A 26,786-nucleotide genomic window follows, 5' to 3' on the forward strand; every position below is an offset into this window, starting at 1 on the left:
CGTTGAGTTCTCAACGCGAGCCGCAGGCTATATGGCGTTGATTTGGAATCAGCACTAAATCCTTTTCACTCAATTTAGATGACCTTCACCCCTCTAACTGAAAACAGTCGCCTGTAGGATTTGTAAATGAAAGCGCGTTGAATATCTCTAATAACCTCTTTGTATATTTCACCAACTGTCACGAACTGGTTAAAACATACGAATGCCCTTAACGAAAACCACTTGTAAAAGAAAGCAAAATTTATCAAGGGTTGTAAATTCTTAGCTTTAATATTTAAATAATTGATCTTGAGTGAAATCCGTCTAAAAGGCCGAATAAATACTTTGAGCTCACAAGACACACTTCTTGTTAAAGACGCAGCATTAATTTCACGTACTTTCCTGGCCGTTTATTTAAACTATAAATGCGAAAAACAGACAAGAAAACATCAAAGTATCATGAGAAAATCGACGGCTGTAAAAGGCCACCCAGAATTTTACAGCGGCACCCTGCAAACCGAAATATTATGTATTAAATCATGGTACAATTTGAAAGAGGCTCGGCTTTCGGCTTCGACAGCGAACAGATGTATTAGCCGGTTGAATATATTTAGGATTTTTTTTATCAGGATCATCGAATTAAATTGAGTTACTTTTTCCTGAGTACTGATTTGGCTTTTAGTTGGCTACTCACAAAAGTTTTATAGTTTGAAATGTTACGAATTCATTTACAGAATAAAGTTCTCAACGAATAGCAGTTTACTAGAAATCGTGGCACAAATCATACGAGCCTCTTTGAAATACCCGCCGATGAACACTTTTTGCTTTAATAAATTCAACTGCAATTTAAAAGATATAAAAAAAACATGATTTTGAGCGACTTAAAGATGTTGAAAAAGTGATATGGACAAAAATCGAACGTTACAAATAGAAATCCATACGGTGACTCCATTTATATTTTTCCTGCTAAATAATAAGATAAAAGACTGCCAGATTGTCTTTTCTTTTGTACTTGAGAAGTATCTCACGTATTCCTTTTGCGGATCTCCGTTTTTCCTAGCACCTTGAGAAAGCTCATTGTGTTTTGGATTGAGTGACAGCTTGTCAAATTTTGCCTCTTTTCTACAATTGATGCGCTCTCTTTCATTTTGACATTTCACGGGGTTTCTTCCGAGTAGCTTGACTGACAAGGTTTCCTCCACAAAAGATAACGCTGTTCAGTTTCTCATATGGCCGTGAAATGCGCGCCTATTTCGTGGCTCAAATATGGTAATATCAACAGGCAATACAATACTCTCTTATTTTAAAATACTCAGCGATATTCATTTGGCCAGGGCTTAAGATAATGTCAATTTAAAAGCCTTCGCGAGAGGAGAAGTTTTAACAAGCCATTGCTAATCCTTGTTTTTTTTTTTCTTGTTTTAGCTGTTATGTATTGGATGTAACAAGCTCAATCATATTTGTGGTCTAAATCCCCTTTTCTTTCGCTCTGTAAACATTAGCTGTGGAACAAAACTCGTGTTTAGTTGTGTTTGAATGTTTACTTAAAACTCGCTCTAAGCTTCGCTCGGTAATTAAGTGTAAATGTGATGGCTGGAGGCTACAAAAGGACTCGAACATACATGAATACACAAAATCGCGAAAACAAAGACTCACAACTTGAAAGCAGTAGAGTAAACGTTTGAGGATCGCCAAGAAATATCTTGGCAAATACAGTATTGAGATGAAATCCGTTCGATTAGCAATATAGCTAATAATATAGACTTGTGTCATCTGGGTGTCCAGCCGTTTGATTGGCAGGCGAGGATTGATTGTTCAATTTCCTTTGCATTATTTCTCTGTTGAAGACAATAGCTAATTATGGGAAAATGAAGATAAAGGTGATTACAGAAATATTAAAGCTATCCAGATATATTTGGCAGCGCGCGACACTGTAAATATCAGATCAACCGCGAAGCGAAGGAGGACGGTACAGCTCTCCCACTCGTCCGTCAAGAAGGAAGTGATTTATCGACTAACATGAGCCGAGAGTTGCACTTTTGTTTGGCGATTCCTCGTTCTGAGGCATTTCCTCCCATCAAGCGGTCTTCGCCAATTCATTCGTTCGCAATTCAAGATATCCTCGGCCTCGGCGAGAAAAACTCGAAGTCACAATCTGCGAGCAGCCCACAAAGCTCAACACTGGTCGAGTGTTTTGCGCCGGTGTCCTCGCGATTAGAAAACCAAAACTCCAACGAAAATGAAGCCATTATGTCAGGTTAGTGTGCCTTTGTAATCCTTACTTCGTTATGCGAATATCAGGTTTCGTTTAACTACATCTTAAACACTCCTTGAAGAGGACTCTTTCGGTTGTTATTTCGGTAAAGTCTCCCGTGTCATTATTAGGACAAATGATCGTGTAAATGGTCTGTTATGCCCTAATTAATAACCGGTGTTCATTTCAAGCCTTGGCGGTTTACACGATGAAAATCACCCCCAAATCTCCCCAAAGAGGATTTAATTCCGTTATCTTTCCACCGCTGATCGACCATAGTCCTTCACCCAATTCCGAGGGTTTATCTCCAAAACTGTGACGTGACTCCAACCGCTAGTTATTTGCCGAGCTTCAGTCCAACGAAAAACTTTTCGTTCTTCAAAACATTTGATTGCAGTTTAATGGCTTTCTAACTGAAGGCGACAACTGAGGCAGCTGCTAAGATTTAAATCGTAAATTTCACAAGAAGTTTGGCCGGATTTCTGTTGTTCATTTCGCTGTTTGGCTATATTATTCTAAAGTTTGACGCGATGCATGCACTACAGCAAAGTTTTGGTTAATAACTCTGTTTAATTTCCAAATTTAACTGAAAATGACAGATCTACCCCCAGTAAGAGCCCGCTAATTCGTAGAAATAACAACTCGTTAAAACTAACTCATAATCCAGCTAAACTGACGCAACACGAATTTATCCTTAGATGTCAGAATAGAAGAAAATAAAATTGAGAAACCCATTTACCTCAAGAGCGAGAAAAGTTTAGCGGGGAAGAAAGCGCCGAAGAAGAGAAGACATCGAACCATCTTCACGAATTACCAACTAGAAGAGCTAGAGAAAGCTTTCAAAGATAGCCACTATCCTGACGTGTATGCCAGAGAAAATCTTTCCGTAAAGATCGAGTTACCCGAAGACAGAATCCAGGTATATGTACAGAAATTTTTATTTCATTTTTACATAATTTTTTTTTTTTTTTTATGCGCGCGCAATAAATGCGCGTTAAAAAAATCTCGCATTAGAAACCTTATTTCTCTCTTCAAATTTTAATTAGGCCCTTTCAACTTCCCCTAGATCACAGGAAACCATCTGTCTCGGCGGGGAAAGAATAAGCATTTTTTATTGACGCGCTCTGTGGCCCTTTTACGAGCGCCACAAAAAATACAAACAGCCCTAACCTTGATTACGGTTTAAATAGATCTCGACGCGTAATACTGGAATCACTAGTTGAATATGTTTTGTTCGTTACGATGGCAAAAAGCTCGAAAAAAAATTAGTCGCAATTGGCATTCATTAGTGTTCATTAAAGTTATGAACTCCCTCTAATTACCGCAATTATACACTGACCAGATTTAGATCGAAGCAGGTGGTTTTGATCTGACAACAAGCGCAGTTTTCAATAATTCTCTCTTTTTGTAGTAATAAAATCGAAATCAAAACTTGTGTCAAGCTAGCTTTAATCTTGAATCATATCTTAAGTCCACACTTGTGGGAAATTAAAATAAATGTATATATGAGAATTTCGTTTTGCTTTTTACTTGAATGAGCTGCGAACAATGCGCTTAGCAACTGGCGCCAAAAAAACATTTCTCCGAATATTAGCCATTGTCAGAGATCGGAAAACATACGTTAAATGCACGGCTTTCGAAATTAGAAAGAACTTTTATTCTCAGTGAAATTGCATCGGAAGCAATGATGAAAGAAGGAGACATCGGCTGGTATAATGAAAACTTAATTAGAAGCGTTTCTTCGGCAGCAATTTATCACCCACTTTTCGGGGTGGATTTTGTTTTTCATTTGCGCGGAATTTTACAATTTAGTTGTCTTTAATTACTTTCTAAATGAGAATTTAACAGCCCTTTCGGTTCAGCCATCAAGTTGATTTAGCGCTTAAAATTTTTATTATTGCGTAAATATACCACGTTATACAAAAATAAGACTACGGAAATACAGCAAGATAACCTGCCAATCGGCGTAATAAAGACTAACAGGAAATATACACAAAAGTAATGAAGTTTCCAAAAGGGTGCGAACCGGCTTGTCTCAATTACGTTCTCCAAGTTGACATTAATCAAGCCTCGAGATTTGCAAAAAGAGTTTGCATCTGTCATGGTTTTGCAAGTTACAGTGTATTAGGCTAATGTAAGAATTTGACTAAGAAAACACGCTTAATGCAAAAGGAAGCCATTTTGCAGCGGATTCTGTTCAATTTGTCGACATTTCATTGTAACTCGACTAAAAACATTTTTGTTTCTGTTAGTTCGTCCGACGCGTGTGTATTAGTAATTTATTGTTCGTTTTTTTTATTTATTTTTGTATTTTTCGTTATCGTTACATCGAGAATTAAATGAAAGAAAAATTGACAAGCCAGTTTCGTGTAAGCACTTTGATTACTTTTAACGAATGGCCAAATTCTGCCGGAAAATCCCCTGCATTTCAATGTACTCGACAAACAATGATTACCGAGTTAGGTTTCGTCTCAAATTCCCCTCCCCGCTTTGCTAGGGTGTTGAATGTTCCTTGGGTTTCAGTATTATTTCCTAAGACGATTTTTTAATACCGCTGTGATTCTTTCAGTTCTACAAGCAAAGCGGACGAAAACTTTCAAAGTGGAAGAAAAGTGTAAACACACGTGGAAAAGGCGCGCGGCGGAAGACATTTTTACGCGAAAACGAAAACAAGCTTAATTCGCTTCGACAACAACCAAGTTATTAATGTTACTTGCGCGATTCAAACTGTGTCGTCCCACAGAGATGGTTTAACGAGCTTGTTTCATTGAGGATTAATAACTCCATTCAGCTGTCGTTGTATTCGAATCAGTAATTTAACACTCGCCGTTGAGTTGGCAAAGCGAGTGAGTGATCCATGTATTTTCATATCATCATGTCGCGGTCAAGACAAGTAAAAATATAACCGTTTTCATCGCCCACAAATCCCTAAAGCAATCGAAAAATTATGTTTTCAACTACTGCATCAAATGATGGAAGGAGTTTTAACTTTTTCGACTGCAAGCAAAAATATGCATTCCTCTGAAAATTTTCAACATCAAAACTGATTCGTGCCAAAAGACGCCATTACCACAGTTCTGAGAGAACAAGGGGTGGGAAACCTTTTTGGTATTTTTACCTATAGTTTTACGATGATTTTCGTTTCAAATGCATTTTAATCAGCAGCAGCGAATGTCTCAGTGTAAGAGAACCGTAGCTTATTTAACTCGTACGTAACTATGGATTGGGACAAAAAAAAATGAAACAGCCTTTCAATCAAAACTATAAAGATCGACTGAAGATCAAGTCCGGCTTATTCTTTCAGTGTTTTAATAGCTGTTGAACAAACGGGTAAACATATTCAATGTTATTTCGAGTTTGCCAGCTAATCCATCTCTCACTGGTAAGCAAGCCAATTTACTTCGTGTCCTTGACCCGAAGTTATACTGCTATCAATAGAGATGAAATCTTTAGGAAGCGTTTTACATTGTTCACCGCGCTATGTGGCTAAATTACCAAAACATGCAACCCACTAAGACGCGGCATAGATTTTAGGCAATCTTAACTACCCTATTAAAATTCGAATAGTGTAAAAATGGGATTTAATAAAAATACAACCGCTATAATGTTTTCTTCAGCGAACCTGACGCTATGAAATATTGAAGCCTCAGACGCTTTCATTGGTGATAAAAAATATGGACGCTATTAGCTAGAAAGATCCCTAAGGTCTTTAAGAGCGTGTTAAAGTTTTTGAAAATTTGTGGTCTGTCGATGCCCAGAGGCTCCTTTGTAAAGCTAATTTTAGCGCGGTGCCGGCCATTTTTTTTAAAGGAAAATTTGAAGACATGTTTTGACTGCACGATTCGCTCCACCTAACTAGCTTAATATCACCTCCGACAACTGAGAAAGGGGTCGTGCTTTGATGAGCCAGCAGTTTGCAAAAAGCAGACAAATTGTTATCACTGGATTATTAAACTTTACTAGAAATATTATTGCGTTGCAAGTTCGCCATAACAGCATGGCGGAAATGAGCGCTCTTTTTATATGACTTAAACCTTCATTACTGTGCAAAACAAATCTTGCGCACAATAGCCGCCATTTTCAAGCCGCGACATTTGAAGGTACTTGTTGTTTTTCATTCTCTTTAAACTACAGAGGTACGATCACGTCACAGATTTATTTGAAACGAAAATGTAGCTAAAAATCAGTGTATTCTTTAAATAAAAGGAATTGCCATAATTCAAACTTTTGTAACATCCACTTCAATTCATTTTGCCGCCGCATTAAAACGTGGTGCATGTGAATTTTTATTTCTCCATCACAGTTGCAACCTTCAGAAAACATGCCCTGCCATAAAACATAACATTTATTAATCAGCACTAATAAAAAAACATTCGGCAGCCAAGTTTTAATTAGGCCTCCGTCACATAAATTTCAAAATCGCCGTAAAGAATGTAATGATTAGGCCGGTCTGACAATTTTCGTGTGTGGCTCCACTACGTCGATCTTTTTAAAGAAAATCAGGCACGGATTTGTGATGCAAAGGAGTTATTTTTCAGACAGGGTCTGCCGTATAAGGTTTTAGCAGATTTGTATGGAATTGTTGAGCGTGTTTGCGTTCACAAAAGTGTGAAATCATTGGGCGTTAGTTGGCCTTTAATCCACCTGCTGTCGTAAGACTAAAGATTATTTGCCTAGCTCAGCCATAACTCTCAGAATCGAGAATCGAATAATGAATCGAATGCCGGATTATCGTAAATAGAATACCCAATATTTAAATTAAAAGCTGAGGGGAAAAAAAGGTACCGATTTTTCGCTGAGTTTACGACAGATTAAAAGGGTCGCATTGATCAACGTGGACTGATGATTTGCGAGTACACAAAGCGTTGATGAAGAAAACCAAATGCTTTGATGTTTTGACGAGTTACGAGTGCGAGGCCATAACACCACCAAAGATGTTTAATTTGCGATCGCAAAATGAATGAGACCGCCAACATGAAGGTAGCTTCAGGCTATAAGAAGTAATGAAACTAGTTTATAAAGGCGAGCTAGCTGTCAAATCTTTGCTTCCATGCGTAAAAGCATGATTATTGCTACTCCTTTCAGCTGAGTGGGAGCGGACCTGCCAAAATGTGCAATAGACTGATTAAGGAGAAAACTTTCAAATAGTAGGTTAATTGTTTATGTCGATAAAGAAGTTGCTCATTACCTAGTATTCAGATTTAGTTTAATATTTTCGATTTCAAATCATAGCTTGAGGAGAAAAACCAGTTGTAATTGCAAGTCCATGACATATAGAATGGTTAAGACACTCCCAAAAAATATTTTAAACATCGACTTCAAATATCTTGACGATTTCTAACAAAGCAAAGTTCATTTTATGGGGAGTAACGGGTCATTTGAAAGTTGATCAGATCATGCAGTTGTTGCACCATCGTTCTCGTCATCTCGAAAGTAATTTGTCATAACATCCATCTTTTTGCAAACTATGATACGTTAAGGATATGCTAGCGAAACATGGGTGAAAAATAATGTCGATGCTGTCAGGTCAGGTGTCCTAATTTTGAACAAGTTTATACTGTTTTTAGTGTTAGAAACCAGTCAGTTTTTATTCAAATAACAATTGTTTACTTCTGTTCAACCCAATTGCACAAATTATACACGAACAATGCTGCAAATAAAACCGGGCCAACAGGGGTATTGAATCACAAAACGATGTGTGTGTCCTTTACTCAGCAATGGCTTGCAGTTGACGGTAAATTTTCAATCCATTGCTGGTTTTTCCGTTTCTGTAGTGTCAATTTCCCCTCGACAGGTTAAAGTAGGGTGTTTGGCCTTTTCAATGTAGGAAGAAAAGGTATTTAATTATAATCACTGGACATGAAAAAAGGCTTTTCCGGCCCCTTTGTTAGCAACCATTCCTTAATTGTTGCTCTTTCTTGTTAACCATGTGGTAATTATAATTCATTTCTAACAATGTGTTAATCGACTTTTTCAAGGCACGCTTTGATGTTTTTTTTTTTTGCCGGAAAAATGTGCCCTTCCCCAGAATACAGGGAATTTTCTCCAAAACAATCGACTGCTCTTTCATCCGTTCGACTAAATTATTCTTTAGAATAGATTTTATTTTTGTATTCCTTTTCGGACAAATTCACTGCAGTTAATCAGCTGGCTGAGAAAAGGTATTAATTGTCTGCAGTTTTACTTTGAATTGGTGAGGGCTATTGACAAGAAAAAAATTTATAAGTTCATCCAAAATTCGAGTATTTTCACTGCGTTAAACGATCAGAACGTGATTGGAATACGGTCTCTTACTCAGTTAGTGCGAAAACAGTCGGTATACAAAGATGTACACGGAAAATATATTAAGTACGTGCATGGAATCATGATAAGGTCCTGCATGTTGAAGGGTTACTACACGGCTGACTTCAACAAGGAAAACGGAGCCGATTATATCCTAGCTTGTACCAGGATTCAGTATACAGAAAATGACAAGAGCACAAATTCAGATATTAATTGTTGATCACACAGTCCTTACGCATCGGCGTCCTTATATGTTAGTATAACTCTCTGTATGCCACATTAAGTTTGTTCTTGCATGCTGTGTTTCGAAGCCAAGTTTTGGGTTATTAAAATGATTTTATTATTTCATTTTATAACAATAATTCCGCACCCGTAATTGCTATGTGCACGGCGAAAATAAATTCTAAGAAGGCTTTGCGTGCGAGGAACAACGTATTCACAGTAATGTTTGTAGAGCAAAAGAAGGAAAATTAAGCATGAAAATCTCTTATCTCAGTCCAAATTTCTCATAACGGTAGGGTGCATTCTTGATTGCAACTGGTCCACTAGATTTAAAAATGACACATTTTCTAATTGCTCGTACCAGCGCTAAGCTGGAAAAAAAGAGCAAATGATTCAAGAGAATTAACGTAATCAAACACGGCTTTCCCCATGAAAAACATAATTATTAATATTGTATATACCGGTACCTCTTTACAGCTTCATCACCATATGCAATATACAACGTTAAATGATTGTCAATAAAGTTACGTTTCTAACAAATCTTGCTTACAAACAAGGTTCTAATAGCTACATAAACTTATTTAACGAGGTCACGTATGTTAACTAAAATCATTTAGTGCTCTCAATAATGGAACGTTTTCAAAAGATTCAAAAGACCTCACTAGATATAAACAACGCCCCCGAGAGAGCAAAAGTTAATTTAAGTGCCGAGTAAACAACGATTTCCTTTCAATAATGCGCAATTCCTGCGTTGGGAAGCGACATTGATTAAAAGGGTGACTAAGAGATTTCCGAAAAAGATAAATCGAAGTACGGATTACATGAAATAACATAATCATAACACGACCCTGTTCGATGTGACAAGCTACCCAGACTTTATAGGAAGTTAATTTATCGGCACGGGAAATTAATAACTCATATTCGTTTGATTACCCCAAGGACAGATCAACCCGGTCAGATTGTCTCAGATCTGTTTGTACAAAAGGTTGTAATAATGATGATATTTCTTCTACCAACAAACGGGATGTTGTTATTATTGCGGCCAGTTTTTGTCGTTACGTTTGGCTTTTGCTCTTCCGTTTTAGCTCGCGTTATCGATTTATCAGCGCTCGTTGCTCATATCTCAAAGGACACAGATCTTCATTTTGTCTTCATCTGCCACAAAAACTATAAACTAAAGCCTGATAAATTGATATATTGGAAATTAAAGTAGTGCAAACTGAAACACGAGTTTATGATTTCAGTTCATTTGTATTAGTATAATTGGAATCGCTGCTCTTTTCAGTAATATTATAGATTATAATCTGATTCGTAGGCGTAAGAAATTGTATTAATTTTTATTAGATTTTCAGATCTCTGTAGATTCCTTGGTTCCGATCAAGAGAATCAGTTAATAGTGCGTGGTTTGCTCAAGTTAAACTCTTCTGGCCAAGTTCAAAGCAATGCGGGAAGATCTAACTATGCTTTTTATAATGAAACACTATCAACGGCATAGGAAAATCACCTAGAAGTTTTCATTTGAGCAGATATACTTAACGCTTTAACCCCCAATATCAAAGAGCAAGTTCTCCTATCTTGTCCCCATACTTTTCTTATAAAAATGCTGAGGAGAAGTTATTCAAATATCAAGAAAATTCACTTAGGTGATCATATCCTTAATTCGCATGACCTCAGGGGTTTAAAGTGCTACTACGATCAAAACTTCATGTCACGTATGAAACAAAAATACGTTCTTTACAGCTTATCCGATGTGGCTGTACCTGTCTTGGTCACTGAAATGAAGTTTGGGCCCCGCAAATTGCAAATATTGAGCCTTGAAAACTGGTGTTTTCCGAGTCCGCCATTATGAATTTATGTTCCAGTGAGCCCGCGGTATGAAAGTGATTGGAGTTGCGGTATTTTTATTCAAACCTATTGTGTTTTTGTCGTGACGTAATACTCTCAACTCGCTGATCGAGCGAGTACTGTAGTCCTCCTTCTGGCGACGAATTTCAGAGCTGTTTTGACCACAGAAAGCTCTCCTGGATCGTCTTCGCATGATATAGGCAAAGGAAATTAAGAAGTCCTGACTCTGTAGAGCTAGTTCCGTCTGAAGAAGAGGCAGCCGAATAAGTTCAGCAGCTAGCGCTTTTGCTACAAGAGAAGGAAGGGCAGACTTTGCTGAGTCGTTCATCTCCCGGGTAAGATATTAGAGATAGAGATTGATATTTAGATGTGTTATTTGCTGTATTAACAAAACAGGGAAGCTTTAAAAGTGTAGTGCCCGAGAATCCTCAACAATTTCTCTTGACTACTAGCCATTTCATTCCCCGGAGGCAGGCTACCGGAGACTCAGTTGAATTGAAATCGAAGTCAAGTTTAGGTTTTTAGCTTTGCTTTCGAAAGTTTGCCTTGGGTTAAATTAGAGTGCACAGTTAAGTTTCGGTTCCGAGTAAGCTTACTGGTTTTGCACTTTTTTACCATGGAAAAAGAATATATATTGTAGTGAAAAGCTCCGTACAATGGCTTGAATTTAAGCTGATCGTTCCCTTGTAATTGATGCTAAGTTTCCTCTTGGTTCAATATTTTCTCAGGTGCAAATGTTCAAATTGCTCCCTTGAGCGACTTACCAAGCCTGGAGAGTGCTGGTGCTGCATGGACATCATTGTATCCAGATTTGAATAAGTACAGTAATCAATAAACAAATAAATTTGCAAGGCAACAACAATTTGCAATGATTTGTTTTCTTCCCTTGCACCATCATGAACAATGTAATGGTATTAACAGTCTTTTCTGTGTACATATATTTTTTTTAAGGTGGCTCACATCAGGTTAAACACCACTGCACTGGATGCTTTAACGCACTGAAGAAATGACTAGGTTTATAAATGAAAATTTATTAAGGCATGCTTTCTGGTAACAAGCATCCACCTAGGCAAATGAGGGGAGGAAAAGTAGGAATTTTGCAAATATACATTGAAAACAATATTCTTGGGAGTTAAAGTTTGTGATTCAGGTATTAATTGAAATTTTTTTGCTTATACTAATGAAGGGTCAAATCAGCCTAACAACAAACATCCTTTGTCCTACATGTCTAAGGGCAAACCCCCAAGCAAGTGTTGATGAGTCTGATACACTGTTGCTGTGGTAACAGTTCTCGTTACTTTCACTTTTGGTGCGGTGAGAGATGGGCAAATGCATGCTACCAAAATGAAGTAAAGTTGAGACTGTTGTGAGCAACCTTTGATTTTTTTCTCAAGGTTGTTCTTCTTGATCAGTGTTTATTCTTAGAAAATGTAGATTCAATTTCATTTGTACAACAACAAATTTATTGGTGAAACAAGATTCTGGCACTCTTTTTCAAATGAACATAAAAATAAAATTATTAATGTACTGCAGACAATGAACCATAAACCTTATTCCAAAATGGCTACCATATTAATATTGTTTATATTCAAATTAGTATTTATTTAAAACCACACCAAAAGAGAAAACATTTGAGTTCTGGTTGCTATACATGGCTCAGGAATGTCTGTGCTTCAGCTCCCTATTAGCAGGGAGCAGGGGGTGGGGAGGGGGGGAGGTGGAGTGTCATGAAAGAATAAGCAGTGAAAACAGAGGGTCACATAAATTTATGCTCTTGCAATCATTATTTATAGTATGACAGGGAGAGCAAGTTATATACAAAAGACAAAATAAAATTTGTTAATTTAAGTCATTATTTAACAAAAGCAAGACAAGTATTAAGTATTAAAATATTAATGTAATGGAAATGTGTAGCATAATGGAGTTATATGATGCCAATGGGCTCTATAGATGATTTGAATTATGTTGGGGCAAAATGGTTCCAGTAAGTAACTTACAGTTTTCCTCCATTCTTGTTTTCTTTTTCTGGTATTTGAGCTACATTGTATTACCTGTTCAGGGGCAGGGTCATGAAATTTCATTTTTACAATAACTGTCCTAATTCTCGCACGCTGATTGGCTCGTAGCTATTGTCTATAAGAGTACAGACAATAAGAATGACGTCAGATGTAACGCGCGCGCTTTCTCAACGAAAAAAATAGTCAATTCCGCTCGTACTTTGTCCATGTTATTGTAAAAAACAAATCGACGGCAGTTTTCTATGGTCTATACTCTTATAGACCATAAAATGACGCCATAAAATGTCCAAAACTTGGCAGTGAAACCACTCGCCTGCGGCTCGTGGTTCCACTTGAGTTTTGAACATTTTTTGACGTCATTTTATGGTCTATAAGAGTATAGACCATAGAAAACTGCCGTCGATTTGTTAATTGCATCGCTATGGAGGGTCACATCATTTTCATTGCTCAATTTAAAATCTCCACCCCACTCCCCCCCCCCCTCCCCACTAATTTCTGACCATTCCCTAAAACAGAAGCCTATGTAATGGAAAGAGTTACAAAGAGGAGGCATGATGAATGAAAAGAAAACAGTTCTTTTATTGATTCTATTTGTCAACTGGTGGTTGATGACAAAAGATCAAGAAAAGCCCTTGAGAAAGGTCAGTGCTCTTCAACTGCTAGTTTAAGGAGGAGCACTGGCCTTTTCTTGGCTGTCCACATTTTTCACGCGTTGTGCTCTGCAAGGCTTGTTTTGGCCTGTATTTAATAGTAAGAGCTGGGTTTTGACGTTGTTGCAACTCAGTGTCTGAAAAATAAATCAAAATTTAAAATACATTACCAATTGAATATAATTGTTAAGAAACAACTGAATGTGATGTTTTCTTAAAAACTTTCTTAAACCAAAAATTCAAACTATTTCCTCAAGAAAACCACTTAAAAGAAAGAAGGAACCCTTTTGTAAACGCCAAAGACCACTTTATCGAAAGCTGAGTGAAAATGGATAATTAAAGTGGTTTTCTTCGCGTTTGTTTGCACAGTTTTTGCCACAAGCTTTTGCACAAGCAAAGTAAACACAAGCTTACTCTTATCGCACTAAGATGTTTTGGAAATGCTTCGGAGGTTCCGGGAGCTAGTTGCACTTACATTATTTACTCGTTAAATCAAAGTTTAGCACTTTAGAAACGCAATATAAAATGTGTATAAAAATTTGTGACTGCTATTTGTATGGGTGCTGAACAAGGTATCGAGGAATCACCAAAGATAAAAAACAATATTCACACATTTCGCCCACTTTACATAAGCTTACCTTTTGCCGCTCCTTCCCCTTCGGAGATTTTTTTCAGGTTCACGATCTCCTGATCGCTTACCCTTTTCAAAAGATCCAGGTTTAATTTGTGTTCACTGACTTGGGTGGAATGCCCGAGTGTCCCTCGAACTAAACCGAGAAAATAGCAAAACGTGCAAGACAACAAACTGGACCCACACATCTCTCGTTCTCGCATGCAGCGCAATTCCTGCCGCTCGATTAGAGCAGTTGTTATACCACTGAACAACACAGCGACTTCCCACCATTGAAAGAACGAAACATTTTTCGAAAACGTGTTCGAAACCGTATGAGAAGTTAGCCTCGTAGGGCTCGCCTGGGCTTCGAGTTGAGAGTCTGACGTCACTTGTTTTTCCCGGGTGACCCGGCCTCTGTTGTCATTGGACACCATCTGCCTTTGGTAACCAGGCCGCAGGAACATGGCGGTTCAATGGCGGATGAAAATTCGTGGAGTTTGAGCGCAAAAAAATCGCACTTTCCTTCATCTTATGAGGATATAACTTGGAGATCATGTACTTTAGGACATAAACTACCAATCAACCGCAAATAAAAGGTATTCGAAAATTTGATCGTAGTAGCACTTTAATAAGCATTGATATTACAAGAAGAAATTTGATACTGATCACTGTTAGGGCTGTTCATCCACGGAACATAAAGTTAAGATCAAAAATCAACTCGCTAAAAACTGATTATCAGTATGGTTCGTTTTCACTTTGGGAAAATCACGCGTTATCTTCAGTTACTCACGTGTTCTAAGTGAGTTTCAGTTTTGAACCAGTGACGTAAAAAGAGGTTATGATTTTCACCCACCCCTTCATGTATGTATATCTGGAACACAACACAACTGAACTTGAAAGTATTGTCAGCTCTATTGAACGATTACATTTCCCTTATTGATTGAAAACATTTATTCTCACTTTCCATTTTCCATCCACACTCTTATGCTTTTCCATGGATCTGTTGTGTCTTTGGAATTAAAAAGTTTTCTAAGGGAAGCCACCCCTCTATCCAGCAGTAAAAAATGACAATGAGATTCAAACCTCACTTTTCTTGTTAATCTTATTCTAGCAATGCTGATTCTTGCTAGCTGAATATTTCTGTGTCAGCTCAAATTTTAAGCCAATAAAATTTTGTCGGTAATGTTCACGAGATAGCTGATGTCTTTGATAATCCCCCTACCTCAGACAAGGTGGGTCCTCTTCAAAAAAAAAAAACTTATGTCCAGCTCCCTAAAGCGTTTGAATATTTTCGTAACCGGACTGTAATGAAACCAGTCTGACTCATAATGTATGTTTTTGTTCGTTTTCAGGTTTGGTTTCAAAACCGCAGAGCAAAATGGCGCAAGAAGGAAAAATGCTGGGGTCATAGTTCCATCATGGCGGAGTACGGTCTGTATGGAGCGATGGTACGACACTCCCTACCCCTACCCCCTCATTTGACATCCAGCTCAGCACCATGGTTACTCGGCATGCACAAGAAAGCGAAGGTCATGGAAGACAAAATGAAAGTAGAACCTCCCAGCGAACATGGAGATGACCTCAGGTCACATAGTATTGCGTCACTGCGACAGCGGGCTCAAGAGCATAACGCTGCACTCAAACAGGAACACGAGGCATTAATGCACGCGTATAAGCAAGCTTCCACACGAGAAAGGAAGCCCTCAGAGGCGAGTTCTGAGAATGAGCACGAAGAATTAGAAGATCAGTTGTAATACACTGAAATAAGACAATTTTCCTAAAGAGGAGGTAAATTATCTCGCGAAGCTTGATTTTGAACATTCTGGCGGAGTGAAGTCTGAGAAAGCCTTCGCGAATTCAAAGACGGGGAGATTGTGACGAACGCCATACGCATTTTCCACCTGAAAGCGAACTGAGACCTGCATATTTCAAATAAATGTTTTTTCATTAAATAATGGATCCTCGTGATAATGTTATAGTCTCGTGCCTTTAGCACATTTCCACAGATCACAACGTCATCAATAATAAAAATGCTACTGATTCACATTTTTTTGTGTAAATTGGCACGTTTCTGTTTCAATAGTCACTCAGTTGAGGACTTCAAACATGTAATAAGGAACTCAATAAAATAATAAATTGTAAATTTGTACATAGAGAGCAATCTGTAAACAAGGGAAACTTATTTATTAAATATAGATTGTTCATTTGTAAATGAAACAATAAACGATATCCAACGATATCAATTGTAGTGGTATTTCATAAAAGTTTGATCTCAGTAGCCGTTCAATTTGAGCAGGGATCTGGTCGTTTCTCAGATAAGACGTGAGAGTGTCCTAAATGAGATGTAATTTTCCGACCGTATACGGACCGAAAAGTATCTTTACAATCTGTACAAACCGTACGGATCGTCAAACCGTACAAGCCCCGAGCTCTCAGATAAGACGTGGAAATATTCTAAGTGTCCTACTAAATGAGATGCAATTTTCGGACCGTACACGGACCGAAAAGTGTCTTTACGATCTGTATAAACCGTACAGATCATCAAACTGTATAAGCCCCTCTCTGAGGTAAGACGTGGAAATATTCTAAGTTTTTTTAATGAGATGTAATTTACGGACCGAAAAGTTCCTTTACGATCTGTACAAACCGTACGGATCGTCAAACCGTACAAGCCCCGATCTCTCAGATAAGACGTGGAAATATTCCAAGTGTCCTAAATGAGATGCAATTTTCGGACCGTACACGGACCGAAAAGTGTCTTTACGATCTGTATAAACCGTACAGATCATCAAACTGTATAAGCCCCTCTCTGAGGTAAGACGTGGAAATATTCTAAGTTTCCTTAATGAGATGTAATTTACGGACCGAAAAGTGCCTTTACGATCTGTACAAACCGTACGGATCGTCATACCTTAGAAGCCCCTCAATGAGGTAAGACGTGGAAATATTCTAAGTATCCTCAATGAAATGCAATTTACGGACCGTATAAGGACTGAAAAGTGCCTTAACGGTGTGTTTTCAGACCGTATCAGTTAATCGAACCGTACGGATCGTGAGGCTGTTTTTTCAGACCGTATCAGTTTGTCTATAATGGGCAACCCTCATTTTGCTCATGCCTCTATTGGCAAGTTGTATTTTCAATTTTCAAATTTTAACGTTTTTACGTTTTATTTTGTTAGTTTAGCCTATGTTATTATGATAGCCAATTGCATCCCCTCTTGTTTTTAAATTGTAACGTCTTTTGAAATGAAGATGTAAAGAAGAAAGGCCGCGCCTTTGCGCCTTTGGAAATATTGGAAAAATATATTTCCCTGACTGTGAAATCAGCCTTGCTCTTTTCTTCATTTTATATCCTTTACTAAAGGATCCGTTACTTTTATTTTGTCGCGGTACAGTGGTCCTTCCAAACACAGTTACTCGTGTTTACTGAATCTGATCGGACAGCGAAGATTTCTTGTTGGTAAACCTGTGGTTTGCGACACGCCAACAGCTGACGGTCCTGGGACAAAATCCTAAGTGGTTACCAAGCTGACGTAAAATGATATAGTATTTTTGACTTTGAACACGTACATGTTCAGCTTTTAGGCCGGCTGAATTGGGTCCTGTTTTGTCAAATCTGACCTGAGTGCATCCAGGACGTTCTTATGGGTGATAGTCCTGATATTCGCTTGGGAAACGCGCATATTGCAGCCGGCGAAATCGATCATGTCGAGCTGTTGGCATCTCAAACCGGTGCGCTATATCGCTCCCAGGAGTTCACCGATGTTACGTTTGTTGTCGAAGGGTCCAAGTTTTTCGCACACAGAGTCATTTTAGCAGGACGAAGCGACTATTTCAGGGCGTTGTTATACGGTGGAATGAGGGAAACGAATCCAGGAACTGAGATCGAGATAAAAGATACTACTGCGCCAGCGTTTGACGCCTTGCTAAAATATGTTTACACGGGGAAAATGTTCCTTGGTGATTACAAGGAAGACACGATCCTGGAACTTTTGAGCTTAGCTCACAAGTATGGATTTCTAGCGCTTGAAAGTGCGCTTCAAGGTTATCTCAAAGCTGTTTTGAGCATCAGGAATGTATGTGTTATTTTTGACGCGGCTGTATTGTACCAAATGAGCGATTTGTACACGACGTGTTTGAGTTTTCTGGACAGGAACGCTGTCGAGGTGTTGACAACAGATGGGTTTTCGTGCCTCACGAAATCTGCACTGATTGAGATAATTAAAAGAGACTCTTTTTGTGCACCTGAAAATCAGATTTTTAGAGCAGTGAGAGAATGGGTTGAATCAGCAGACGAAATAAGCCAAGCAGACTTGAAGGGCATTTTGGATAAAGTTCGACTTCCTCTAATTAGTCTGCATGATCTGTTTAACATTGTCCGCCCCTCCGAACTGTTTTCTGCAGATGCAATCCTGGATGCAATTCGGATTAAAACAGAGAGTCGAGTGAATGAAATGAACTTTAGAGGGCATTTGGGTAAGTCTTTCAAATATGGAGGATCTTTTAAGGTACTTTAATGTTATACGTGGCTAATAGGAGCCTGGATATTCAAGGCCAGTGACATCAGCTGTTAAATTTTATCATCTGTAAAACATTTGTCACAAGCTGTGTGGCCATACTCAAAAATAATAAATTAAAAAATATGATAATAAGGTAAGAAGCAGTATACTGTATGAAAAACTATAAAAAGCTATGGGCATAAAAGTAGTTACATTTTTTTCTCAGCCACTTGAGTTTCTCCTTGGCTATTTTATAATCTGCTTTGTATATTATTTTATTCGCTCCTACTTTAGACATGCTTTTGCCCAGCCAACCTTCTTGTCACAGGAAGACCCTTAAATAGAAACGTTATGATAATTAAGTAGCTGATGAAAATACCGTGTCTAAATCCTATCCTATCCTTTTAAAGGGGGGGGGGGGGGGTATATTGCTGTCCATTTTCATTCTATCCCTCCTCCCCTACTTTTTTCTCTCTAGGTCTCCTGGGGAGTACTCCTCAGAATTTTTGGTGGGGTGTACAGCTTGGTTCTCCAAACACGGACCCTATTTCAGTACCCTGTCTCTAGCATCCATACCCATTTCTGTAAATCCATTCCCGTTTTCAGACTTTCAGACCAAAATAGTTGAAACTATACCCTTTGGGCCAAAAATACCTCATGTAGCTTATATAGGGGGTACCCCCCTCCTGGGCTTACACAAAGTTCTATATTCATCACTGCTTATGATGACCTGATTAACCGTTACAGTTCCAGAAGAAAACATAGCCACATCACGGCATGGCGCTGAAGTGATTGAAGGAGAGATGCATGAATGCTTGCTGGATGGTGATACCACAAACTTTGATCTGGACCGTGGTTTTACGAGACACCTTATTCTTGAAGGAGACAAGGGAATCTGTATCGCATTGGGCAGGCCAAGTATCATCAACACAATTAAAATGTTGCTGTGGAATAAAGACCCAAGGTCCTACTCATACTATATTGAGGTGTCAATGGACAATGAAGACTGGATAAGGATCTTAGATTACTCCAAGTACTTGTGTAGATCCTGGCAAACATTGCATTTTAAACCACGGGTTGTCAGGCAAGTACATCTAGAAGGGTAATGCCAGATGTTCCTTGTAGTTTTAGATAAACATTTGAGAATAAAATTGGCGAAATTACACTTCGATATCATATTTATTTTTTCCCTTAAAAATGATATCATGATGATATCGAAATGTTGTGCAATTGCTGGTTGGGTACCATAGCCATCATTGTTTCAACAGAACTATTTACTTGGATTGCTGATTTTCTCTTGTTTTTTGTACACAGGTACATCCGAATTTATGGCGTGCACAACACAGTGAACAAAGTTTTTCACTTGGTGCACTTCGAATGTATGTACTCCAACACCACATATGAGTTAGGAGAAGAAGGCGTCGTTGGTAAGTGTCGAAGATTAGTCAATCAGTTTATAGTCTTCCCTGTTGTCTTGCCTTGGCTTCTTACTGTACTCCCGAAACTGTGTCCAATGGTGTTTTGTTGGATGTGAGCGTTGTAAAGAGGCTAGTTAACTTGTTGGTCGAAGGGCACAAAGCATCTTAAGATAAGTGGGAGTTTTTTTATATCCTGCATTCTGAAGAATTTTCACTTGGATTACTCAGCTGACGGCAGTTTACTGATGATGGGGAAGATGAAGAGAGCATGAGAAAGTCCTTTGCAAGGCAGGGACAACTGCAGAAAATTCCCACTTACCTCTGGCCCTGGTCCTTCAAGTCATGGGTTGGACGCTGCCCCACAACTGCACAAATATGACAGAGAAACCATGAGATTGTTAACAAGTGTTAAAAATAACAAGCCTTAATTTATTCAGTAAAAGAAGAAATTAATTCGTTAAATTATATTGTTATGTCAGTAATCATAACTAAAATAATCTCTTTGCCTTGTTAATTTTGTAAGAATATATTCAAGTGATATTTCTTTATTCCAAAATACCTAGTTGCTACAGAAAATGTAGCCCTACCATCGCTGGGTGCAAGTGTGATTGAGGGTGTGAGCCGGAGTCGCAATGCTCTTCTGAATGGAGAAGTTGGAAATTATGATTGGAACATTGGCTACACCTGCCATCAATTGGGAAGCGGAGCCATTGTGGTGCAGCTGCCGCAACCTTATATTGTCAGCTCAATGAAGTGAGTAACCACAATATTCATTTTTTCTTAAATTCCTTTGTATTACCCATCTAATTTATTTGCAACAGCACCTCACACTTTACATGTTGGGCTCCTTAGTCAACTCTCTTCTTTTGGCTTTGTGGGCTCCTTGAAATTTCTTGTAGGCAACAGCCTTGTAGTTGATTTTGGCCAACATAAATTCATCACTGACAACATCTTTTATTTTTCATTTCCACTTTAATATTCAAATTGTTTACAAGATTTTTATGGCTTGAGTATTTTACTGAATGGACATCTCCAAAGTAACAATAATAACTGCAGTCATTTGGTGATAATCTCTGTCAAGGAATGGTCTTGCCAACTTTGTTGTGTTATACTTTCAGACTTCTTCTCTGGGACCTTGATGAGCGCAGATACAGTTATTATATTGAAGTGTCATGTGATCAACAGACATGGGTTAGAGTTGTGGACAAGACAAAGGAAATGTGCAGGTCAGAGAGGACTAGCTTTAAGCTGCCGTTACACGTTGAAACTTTCAGCTGAAACTTGTGTGCAACGGCGCTGCGAAACAAGTTTCAGGAGGCGTTGCACCATGTAACATGGTCGGTTTGGTGAAACTTTTTCGAAACTTCCGTTGCGAGACAAGTTTCACGAAAAGTAGAACCGCTTTCTACTTCTGCGACGGCTCACAACGGTCACAGTGGTGAAAAAACAAGAGTTTAACCGTGTAACACCACTTCGTGAAACTGGTCTCATTCGCCGTTGCACGCAAGTTTCCGCTAAAAGTTTTAACGTGTAACGGCGGCTTTAATATATATATCAAACACACTTTTTATTTTCAGTGTAGCTTGTGGGCAAACTGATTCTAAGCCATTTGACATGCAACTTGTTGGAGTCTTTTTGTGACCAAACAGATGTTGGATTATTAAATTATCAAACCACCAGTGATTGGTCACACATCAAAATGAAGCAAAGACCTGGGTTGAAAACACAACATACAGCAGAGTGTTTCTGTGTTGTTTGATGCTGTAATCAATTGTTGCTCTCACTGCCTCTTAATCAATAGTTGTGCTTGTTGTCAAACAAATGATTATTTTCTTCAAAAAGGCATGCAAACAAAGCAAAGGTGTCAGAATATTCAATGCTAAATTACCAAGTTATCTTGTTTTTATGTCACACCACTGATAACTGTAATGAAAGCATTTTTTTTTTGTTGTGATAATGAGAAACATTTTATGTAAGTTGCTTAAGTTTTTGATCGTGATTAGTTAAGAAAACATTCTCTGAAAGAGTGATAAAGATGGTCTGATCTCATACAATGGTATAATTATAACTATTTCATGAAAGCTAACCAGCCAACCACCCAATGCCACGAAATAGGTGATATGTACATGATGAAAACACACCTTAACAAAACAACAACAAAAAAAACTTTAGTGAAGTCACCAAATGTATGTCACTGAGACTGCAAATGAACACAACCATTAGAACAGGTAGTACTTTTTGTTTACATTTTGCAGTGTGTCGTATCGTCTAAACTTTTCTGATTTTTCTTTAATAGGTCATGGCAGTATCTTATGTTTGAGCCCAGGCCAGTCGTCTTTGTGCGCATTGTTGGTGTTGAGAACACAGCAAATGAGGTAAAGTTGTGTTGAGTTGAGATGATTATATTTTTGAGTGACAATTTTTGCATTCTGGTGATATTCTGGTACTTGGCAAGCCAAATGTATGAAACAAAAGGTGAATATAATCTGCTGATTCACTCTTTAGCAGTGATGCTTCTTCAGGCCACATGATATTGCTCACATTTTGTAGAAAATGTGACACATTTTCATGACTACCTTGTTTTAGGAAATTTAATGTCAAATTTTCATGATTTTGGATTTCATGGCAAAAGGTATTGATTTAGTGTTCAGCAATGTTGTGGAGTAACAGGGGTTAGATAAAGGAGGGACAAACTGGTATAAAGTGACAAGAAATGGGAAAAATTCACAACATTACATGTTTTCAAAGATTAATTTAAGCACACAGATGTAAGAACAAAGTAAGGGAGCCCCCATATATATGAAACTCGTGTACAATTTCCATATTTTTATTTCCCACAGGTTTTTCACTGTGTCCATTTTGAGTGCCCCGCCAATCTAAAGGAACCTAGTATCTGTGGCAGTGACAGAACAGACAGCTCTGATCACAGTGCAACATCGGAGACAACAATCAGTTCCATCATGTGATCATTGGGGCTTCCTCTCTGCGTTCAACTAAATATATTAAATATTCTTGGCCAGAATGAAATACACTGCAATGTATGTACATAAACCCCCCCCCCCCCCCCCACCTCTCCATTTCAGTTCGAAATAAGCAATAACCTACCACGGACATTGCTCCAGGAGGGGGGAAGGTTAAATCTCAGTTGTTTAGTAGACACGGCATTCTCTGAGAACTTGAATGTTCAATTTTGACTGTGTTTCCAGCACTTTTGCCCCAAATTATATTTTATAATAATTATTAAGTAAAACAAAATTTTGCATGTCATTTCACAGTTTACCATTTGTATCTCAAGAGTTATAAGCATGAAAATTATAAAACACAATTTCTGATTTCTTGTAGCAAAGATAGACAATTAAAGATTATATTCAATTATTATTGTTGCTACCCAGAAGCAAAAACAAAAGAAAATTTAGAGTACAGATATCTTGATAAGTAGTAAACATGATTGTTTACTTCAGTGAACATTTGAAAAATGTAAAGATTGTCTAAATAAAATTTAACAAGATGCCTGTTTTATCCTAGTTGTTTTTGTGTGTAACTAGTGTAAACTGTCGCAAAACGTTATCTATCATAAAGCACATTTGTTCTGGCCAAGTACAACTCAGGCCAGGCCCAGTTGTGTGAACAACTTGAGTTTTCTGCAACTTTCTATGCATACCAGATGGTTTGCTTGTGCACTTTTCGTTTATGGATCACTACACTGAAGGCCAATTGACAAGTACAGGATACAAAGAAGGTGCAAGAAATCACTCACAAGAGCAGTTAAAAAAGAAAACCTTCCACTTAACTCCAAGGAAAGTTAATGTTTACATTCGGTATCTAGCATGGGAAAATGTGTTAATGTTGGCTCTTGCTTTGCTTCCAATTGGTTGTAAGAATTCAATTGGCTACCCTGCGCGACCAAGGTTCCTTTTCTCTCTGTTTGTGGGCTGAAGAAAGGGAACCTCGTACTGGGTGCCGATTGGTCAGAGAACTTTTGAAGGTTTCTGTTTTGTTTTTTTCTTTCCTTTTATCAAACGTTCATAACACAGAAAAACTAATCTGGTTTGTTAAATCAAAACTGAAGGACAAAATCTTTTAGAACCATCTTTATTTATTAGTCATTAAAAGCATTTACATTTATTTCCACCTAGCTACTAAACAAGAGGCAGTCTTGTGTCTGTAAATAATTTACAAAAGCTTGTACTACTAAACTGATTCATTTTTCTCAGTGGCATTCTTGTGCCTTCTTTTCTTTTTCACTGGTTTTGTATCAGGGTCTTTGCCTTCAAGAAGCATCTTTTTTCTTTTGTTAATCATCCTCTTCTCCAAAACAGCACTCCCTCGCACTTTCATTTCCGCTTCTCTCCTTGCCACCATCACTGCCCTCAGCAAAGGCAGCACTTCATTCTCTTTTGTCTCAAACTCCACAAGCTTTGTGTTTATAACAGCTTCAATCTGTTTGACCCGATCCACATCGTACTGTGTCACAAGCGTGACAGCCATTCCTCCACGCCCTGCTCGAGCCGTGCGTCCAACACGGTGAATGTAATCCTTGGGTGATGCTGGTACATTACTGTTAATCACTAGTTCAACCTGCGGTATATCCAGCCCTCGGCTAGCCACATCAGTCGCCACAAGAACTTTGACTATCCCTGACTTGAATGTGGCTAGACCAGCTAGTCTCTCACCTTGGGATTTGAGTGAATGGAGAGCAACACATGGTAACTCACACTTCCACAGCATGTTTGCCAATGTTTGGCAGTTTTTACATGTGTGTGTAAAAATTATCACTGACTTATTTTCTCCATGCTCTCTCAGTATATGGACAAGATAACTGTCCCGCACTGTAGCTGGAGAAAGAATGTACCTTTGGTCCAGCTCTGTTACAGTTGCAATGCTGAAAAGAATCATTTAAAAAACGTTAACATAAATCTTAACAGAAAAAAATGATGATTTAAATAATGAGTATTACATTATCTGTTTTGGGGCTTAGGAATGAATAGCCTTCCTTGCATTACGTTTTTAAGCATGCTTGTTAATACACCACACTCTTTTGATGCAACTGACCCTAGAAGCATGCAAAACGTGTTGCATTTAACAAATCAACAGCAGTTTTGTATGGTCTATACTATTGTAGACCATAAAATGACATCAAAAAATGTTCAAAACTTTACTGCTAAGTTTTACATAAACCAGTGTTGTTTTGATACCTTTGGTCCTAAACAGAATACAGTCAAACCTCCCAGTTCGATCACCTTCTAGAAGTAACCACTTAAAATGCCAAAATTTTTGTGTGCAAATCACTATGAAACATATATTTGAACTGCGGATGAAAGGTTAAAATTAATAATAATTATAATAACCTTTATTTACCCTTGGCAGTGTTTATAGCACAAGAGCTAGTGGGACTGAGCATTTTAACTTCACAACGAAATAACCTCAATTTGAACATTAACATAGTTAAAAATCCTAACTGGAGGGAGACCAGCTGGCTATTTACAAGCGCAGCTGAGGAGTTGAACTCGGAGCTACTGAGAAACAACTCCAGCTAGCAATCAGAGTGGGACTTGAACCCAGGACCTCCAGATTTCAAGTCGCCCTAACCACTCGACCACACTGCCTCCCTACAGTCAAAATAGAGGAAAGACTATTTCATTCTTTCATCTGCAGTTCAAATATATTTTTCATATATTCACATTTATTTATTCATCCTCAACAGGTATATTTAGAACTAACAACATGACCAGCTCCCAGTTGGCTTGATAGCTCAGTTGAGGGCCTTTCCTCTATTTAATTTAAATTATATTGTACTGAAGTTTGGGTTATCCAACTAGTCTTGTGCCAATGAAACTAACACAGGTTAATAAAGACATTAAACTGTATACAAGTTCTTCTAACTTACTCTGACTTGACTTCATGGTAAAATGGTTCATTGCATGACAATTCCCTCAGTTCCTGTAGTGTATCTGTAAGTGTTGCACTAAAAAGCAGTGTCTGTCTTTTACTTGGAACATTGTCAAATATGACCTGTAAATCATCACTGAATGATGGATCCAAAAGTCTGTCTGCTTCATCAAGAACTAAGAACTTTATTCTCTTGACATCAACGGTGTCTGTGCTTTTAAGGTGGTCAGCAAGCCGCCCAGGAGTTGCTATAACAACATGGGGTTTCTCGGCAAGAGTCAATGCTTGCTTCATCATATCAAGACCACCAATAATGACTGCTTCTTTCAGGCCAATGGGTTTGCCAAGAACTCTGAACTGATCAGCGATTTGGTAGGCCAGCTCCCTGTCAGAGAAAAAATAACCAACAAATTTGACTAAATGACGTGCTCTGTAAGGTGAAAATGTAATTTATTTGTTCCCTCGTATAGTTAAGCCATTCAAACTTTTGTGGCAGAATGGGTACGTCTGTTCTCACCTTACTGAGAAGTAAAATGTTTACCATTTACATGTTAAACACAGAAACTTGGAGTGGAATGACTTTGTATAACGTTTTAGGGTGACCTAAATTCACCCATCCTGTCTGGGTCCTTTCAAAGTGCACAATTTTCCGTATCCCTTGAATGACTGAGAGTTTTATGTTTAAATGTGTGTTTACCTGGTGGGAGTAAGAACTACAGCAAAAATTCCATAAGGGTCTTCACAAAGTTTCTGAAGAATTGGAAGAGCGAAAGCAGCCGTCTTCCCGCTGCCTGTCTTCGCACATCCAATGCAGTCTCGTCCTGCTAAGATCGGTGGAATGCACTTCTGTTGGATCTCTGTCGGTTTCTTTATTCCTACAGCATCGCACTGTTTCGCAAGCCAACTATTTAAACCCAAAGAAGAGAAACTACACGTGTTTTCGTTGTCTTCGTCCGCCATCTTGTTTTGTTGCACAATTTATCTAAGCTCACTTAGCCGCATGGGTAAGATTTTCTCGAGGCCCGCGAGCGTGGGACCCCTCCGCGTGCCACGAGATTTTCGACATCTCTTGCTCAAGTTTATTGAAAACCTGAGTCTTTTATTTCCAGAATTGGCT

The 26,786-nt window shown here is 38.3% G+C and overlaps 4 protein-coding genes and 1 long non-coding RNA gene across 5 annotated transcripts; 3 read left to right on the forward strand and 2 right to left on the reverse strand.

The window, feature by feature from the left end:
* Window positions 1–1,811: 1,811 nt before the first annotated feature.
* On the forward strand, window positions 1,812–16,102 carry LOC146478653 (visual system homeobox 2-like). Its single transcript, XM_085112247.1, has 3 exons — window positions 1,812–2,236; window positions 2,932–3,152; window positions 15,216–16,102. The coding sequence occupies exons 1-3, from the start codon at window positions 1,999–2,001 to the stop codon at window positions 15,615–15,617; spliced, it is 861 nt and encodes a 286-aa protein (XP_084968373.1). The 5' UTR covers window positions 1,812–1,998; the 3' UTR covers window positions 15,618–16,102.
* Window positions 10,419–11,444, forward strand: LOC146478654 (uncharacterized). Its single transcript, XR_014865150.1, has 2 exons — window positions 10,419–10,917; window positions 11,311–11,444. It is a non-coding gene; the product is annotated as an uncharacterized LOC146478654 (long non-coding RNA).
* On the reverse strand, window positions 13,156–14,486 carry LOC146478655 (uncharacterized). Its single transcript, XM_085112248.1, has 2 exons — window positions 13,889–14,486; window positions 13,156–13,387 (listed from the first exon to the last, which is right to left on the reverse strand). Exons 1-2 carry the CDS (start codon window positions 14,325–14,327, stop codon window positions 13,260–13,262), a joined length of 567 nt encoding a protein of 188 aa, XP_084968374.1. The 5' UTR covers window positions 14,328–14,486; the 3' UTR covers window positions 13,156–13,259.
* Window positions 16,103–17,405: 1,303 nt separating the features above from the next.
* LOC146478656 (BTB/POZ domain-containing protein 9-like) lies at window positions 17,406–23,299 on the forward strand. Its single transcript, XM_085112249.1, has 7 exons — window positions 17,406–18,339; window positions 19,110–19,446; window positions 19,677–19,789; window positions 20,344–20,533; window positions 20,899–21,006; window positions 22,077–22,155; window positions 22,621–23,299. The coding sequence occupies exons 1-7, from the start codon at window positions 17,508–17,510 to the stop codon at window positions 22,744–22,746; spliced, it is 1,785 nt and encodes a 594-aa protein (XP_084968375.1). The 5' UTR covers window positions 17,406–17,507; the 3' UTR covers window positions 22,747–23,299.
* Window positions 23,300–23,856: 557 nt separating this feature from the next.
* Window positions 23,857–26,657, reverse strand: LOC146478657 (putative ATP-dependent RNA helicase DDX49). The gene is made up of 3 exons (XM_085112250.1): window positions 26,367–26,657; window positions 25,668–26,054; window positions 23,857–24,662 (listed from the first exon to the last, which is right to left on the reverse strand). The coding sequence occupies exons 1-3, from the start codon at window positions 26,627–26,629 to the stop codon at window positions 23,972–23,974; spliced, it is 1,341 nt and encodes a 446-aa protein (XP_084968376.1). The 5' UTR covers window positions 26,630–26,657; the 3' UTR covers window positions 23,857–23,971.
* Between the last annotated feature and the right edge of the window lie 129 nt (window positions 26,658–26,786).

Source organism: Pavona decussata, unplaced genomic scaffold, assembly GCF_977016875.1.
Source record: "Pavona decussata unplaced genomic scaffold, jaPavDecu1.1 SCAFFOLD_64, whole genome shotgun sequence".
Taxonomy (NCBI): Eukaryota; Metazoa; Cnidaria; class Anthozoa; order Scleractinia; family Agariciidae; genus Pavona; species Pavona decussata.

Excerpts from the sequence above, each read along its gene's own strand:
- LOC146478653 (XM_085112247.1), top strand. The coding sequence starts at position 1,999 with ATGAGCCGAGAGTTGCACTTTTGTTTGGCGATTCCTCGTTCTGAGGCA. Across the intron at positions 2,237-2,931 it reads AAATGAAGCCATTATGTCAG|ATGTCAGAATAGAAGAAAAT; the intron begins GTTAGTGTGCCT and ends ATTTATCCTTAG. Across the intron at positions 3,153-15,215 it reads TACCCGAAGACAGAATCCAG|GTTTGGTTTCAAAACCGCAG; the intron begins GTATATGTACAG and ends GTTCGTTTTCAG.
- LOC146478655 (XM_085112248.1), bottom strand. The coding sequence starts at position 14,327 with ATGTTCCTGCGGCCTGGTTACCAAAGGCAGATGGTGTCCAATGACAAC. Across the intron at positions 13,388-13,888 it reads AGGGGAAGGAGCGGCAAAAG|ACACTGAGTTGCAACAACGT; the intron begins GTAAGCTTATGT and ends TTTATTTTTCAG.
- LOC146478656 (XM_085112249.1), top strand. The coding sequence starts at position 17,508 with ATGGGTGATAGTCCTGATATTCGCTTGGGAAACGCGCATATTGCAGCC. Across the intron at positions 18,340-19,109 it reads GAACTTTAGAGGGCATTTGG|TTCCAGAAGAAAACATAGCC; the intron begins GTAAGTCTTTCA and ends TAACCGTTACAG. Across the intron at positions 19,447-19,676 it reads TTTAAACCACGGGTTGTCAG|GTACATCCGAATTTATGGCG; the intron begins GCAAGTACATCT and ends TTTTGTACACAG.
- LOC146478657 (XM_085112250.1), bottom strand. The coding sequence starts at position 26,629 with ATGGCGGACGAAGACAACGAAAACACGTGTAGTTTCTCTTCTTTGGGT. Across the intron at positions 26,055-26,366 it reads GTAGTTCTTACTCCCACCAG|GGAGCTGGCCTACCAAATCG; the intron begins GTAAACACACAT and ends TTTCTCTGACAG. Across the intron at positions 24,663-25,667 it reads TACCATGAAGTCAAGTCAGA|CATTGCAACTGTAACAGAGC; the intron begins GTAAGTTAGAAG and ends GATTCTTTTCAG.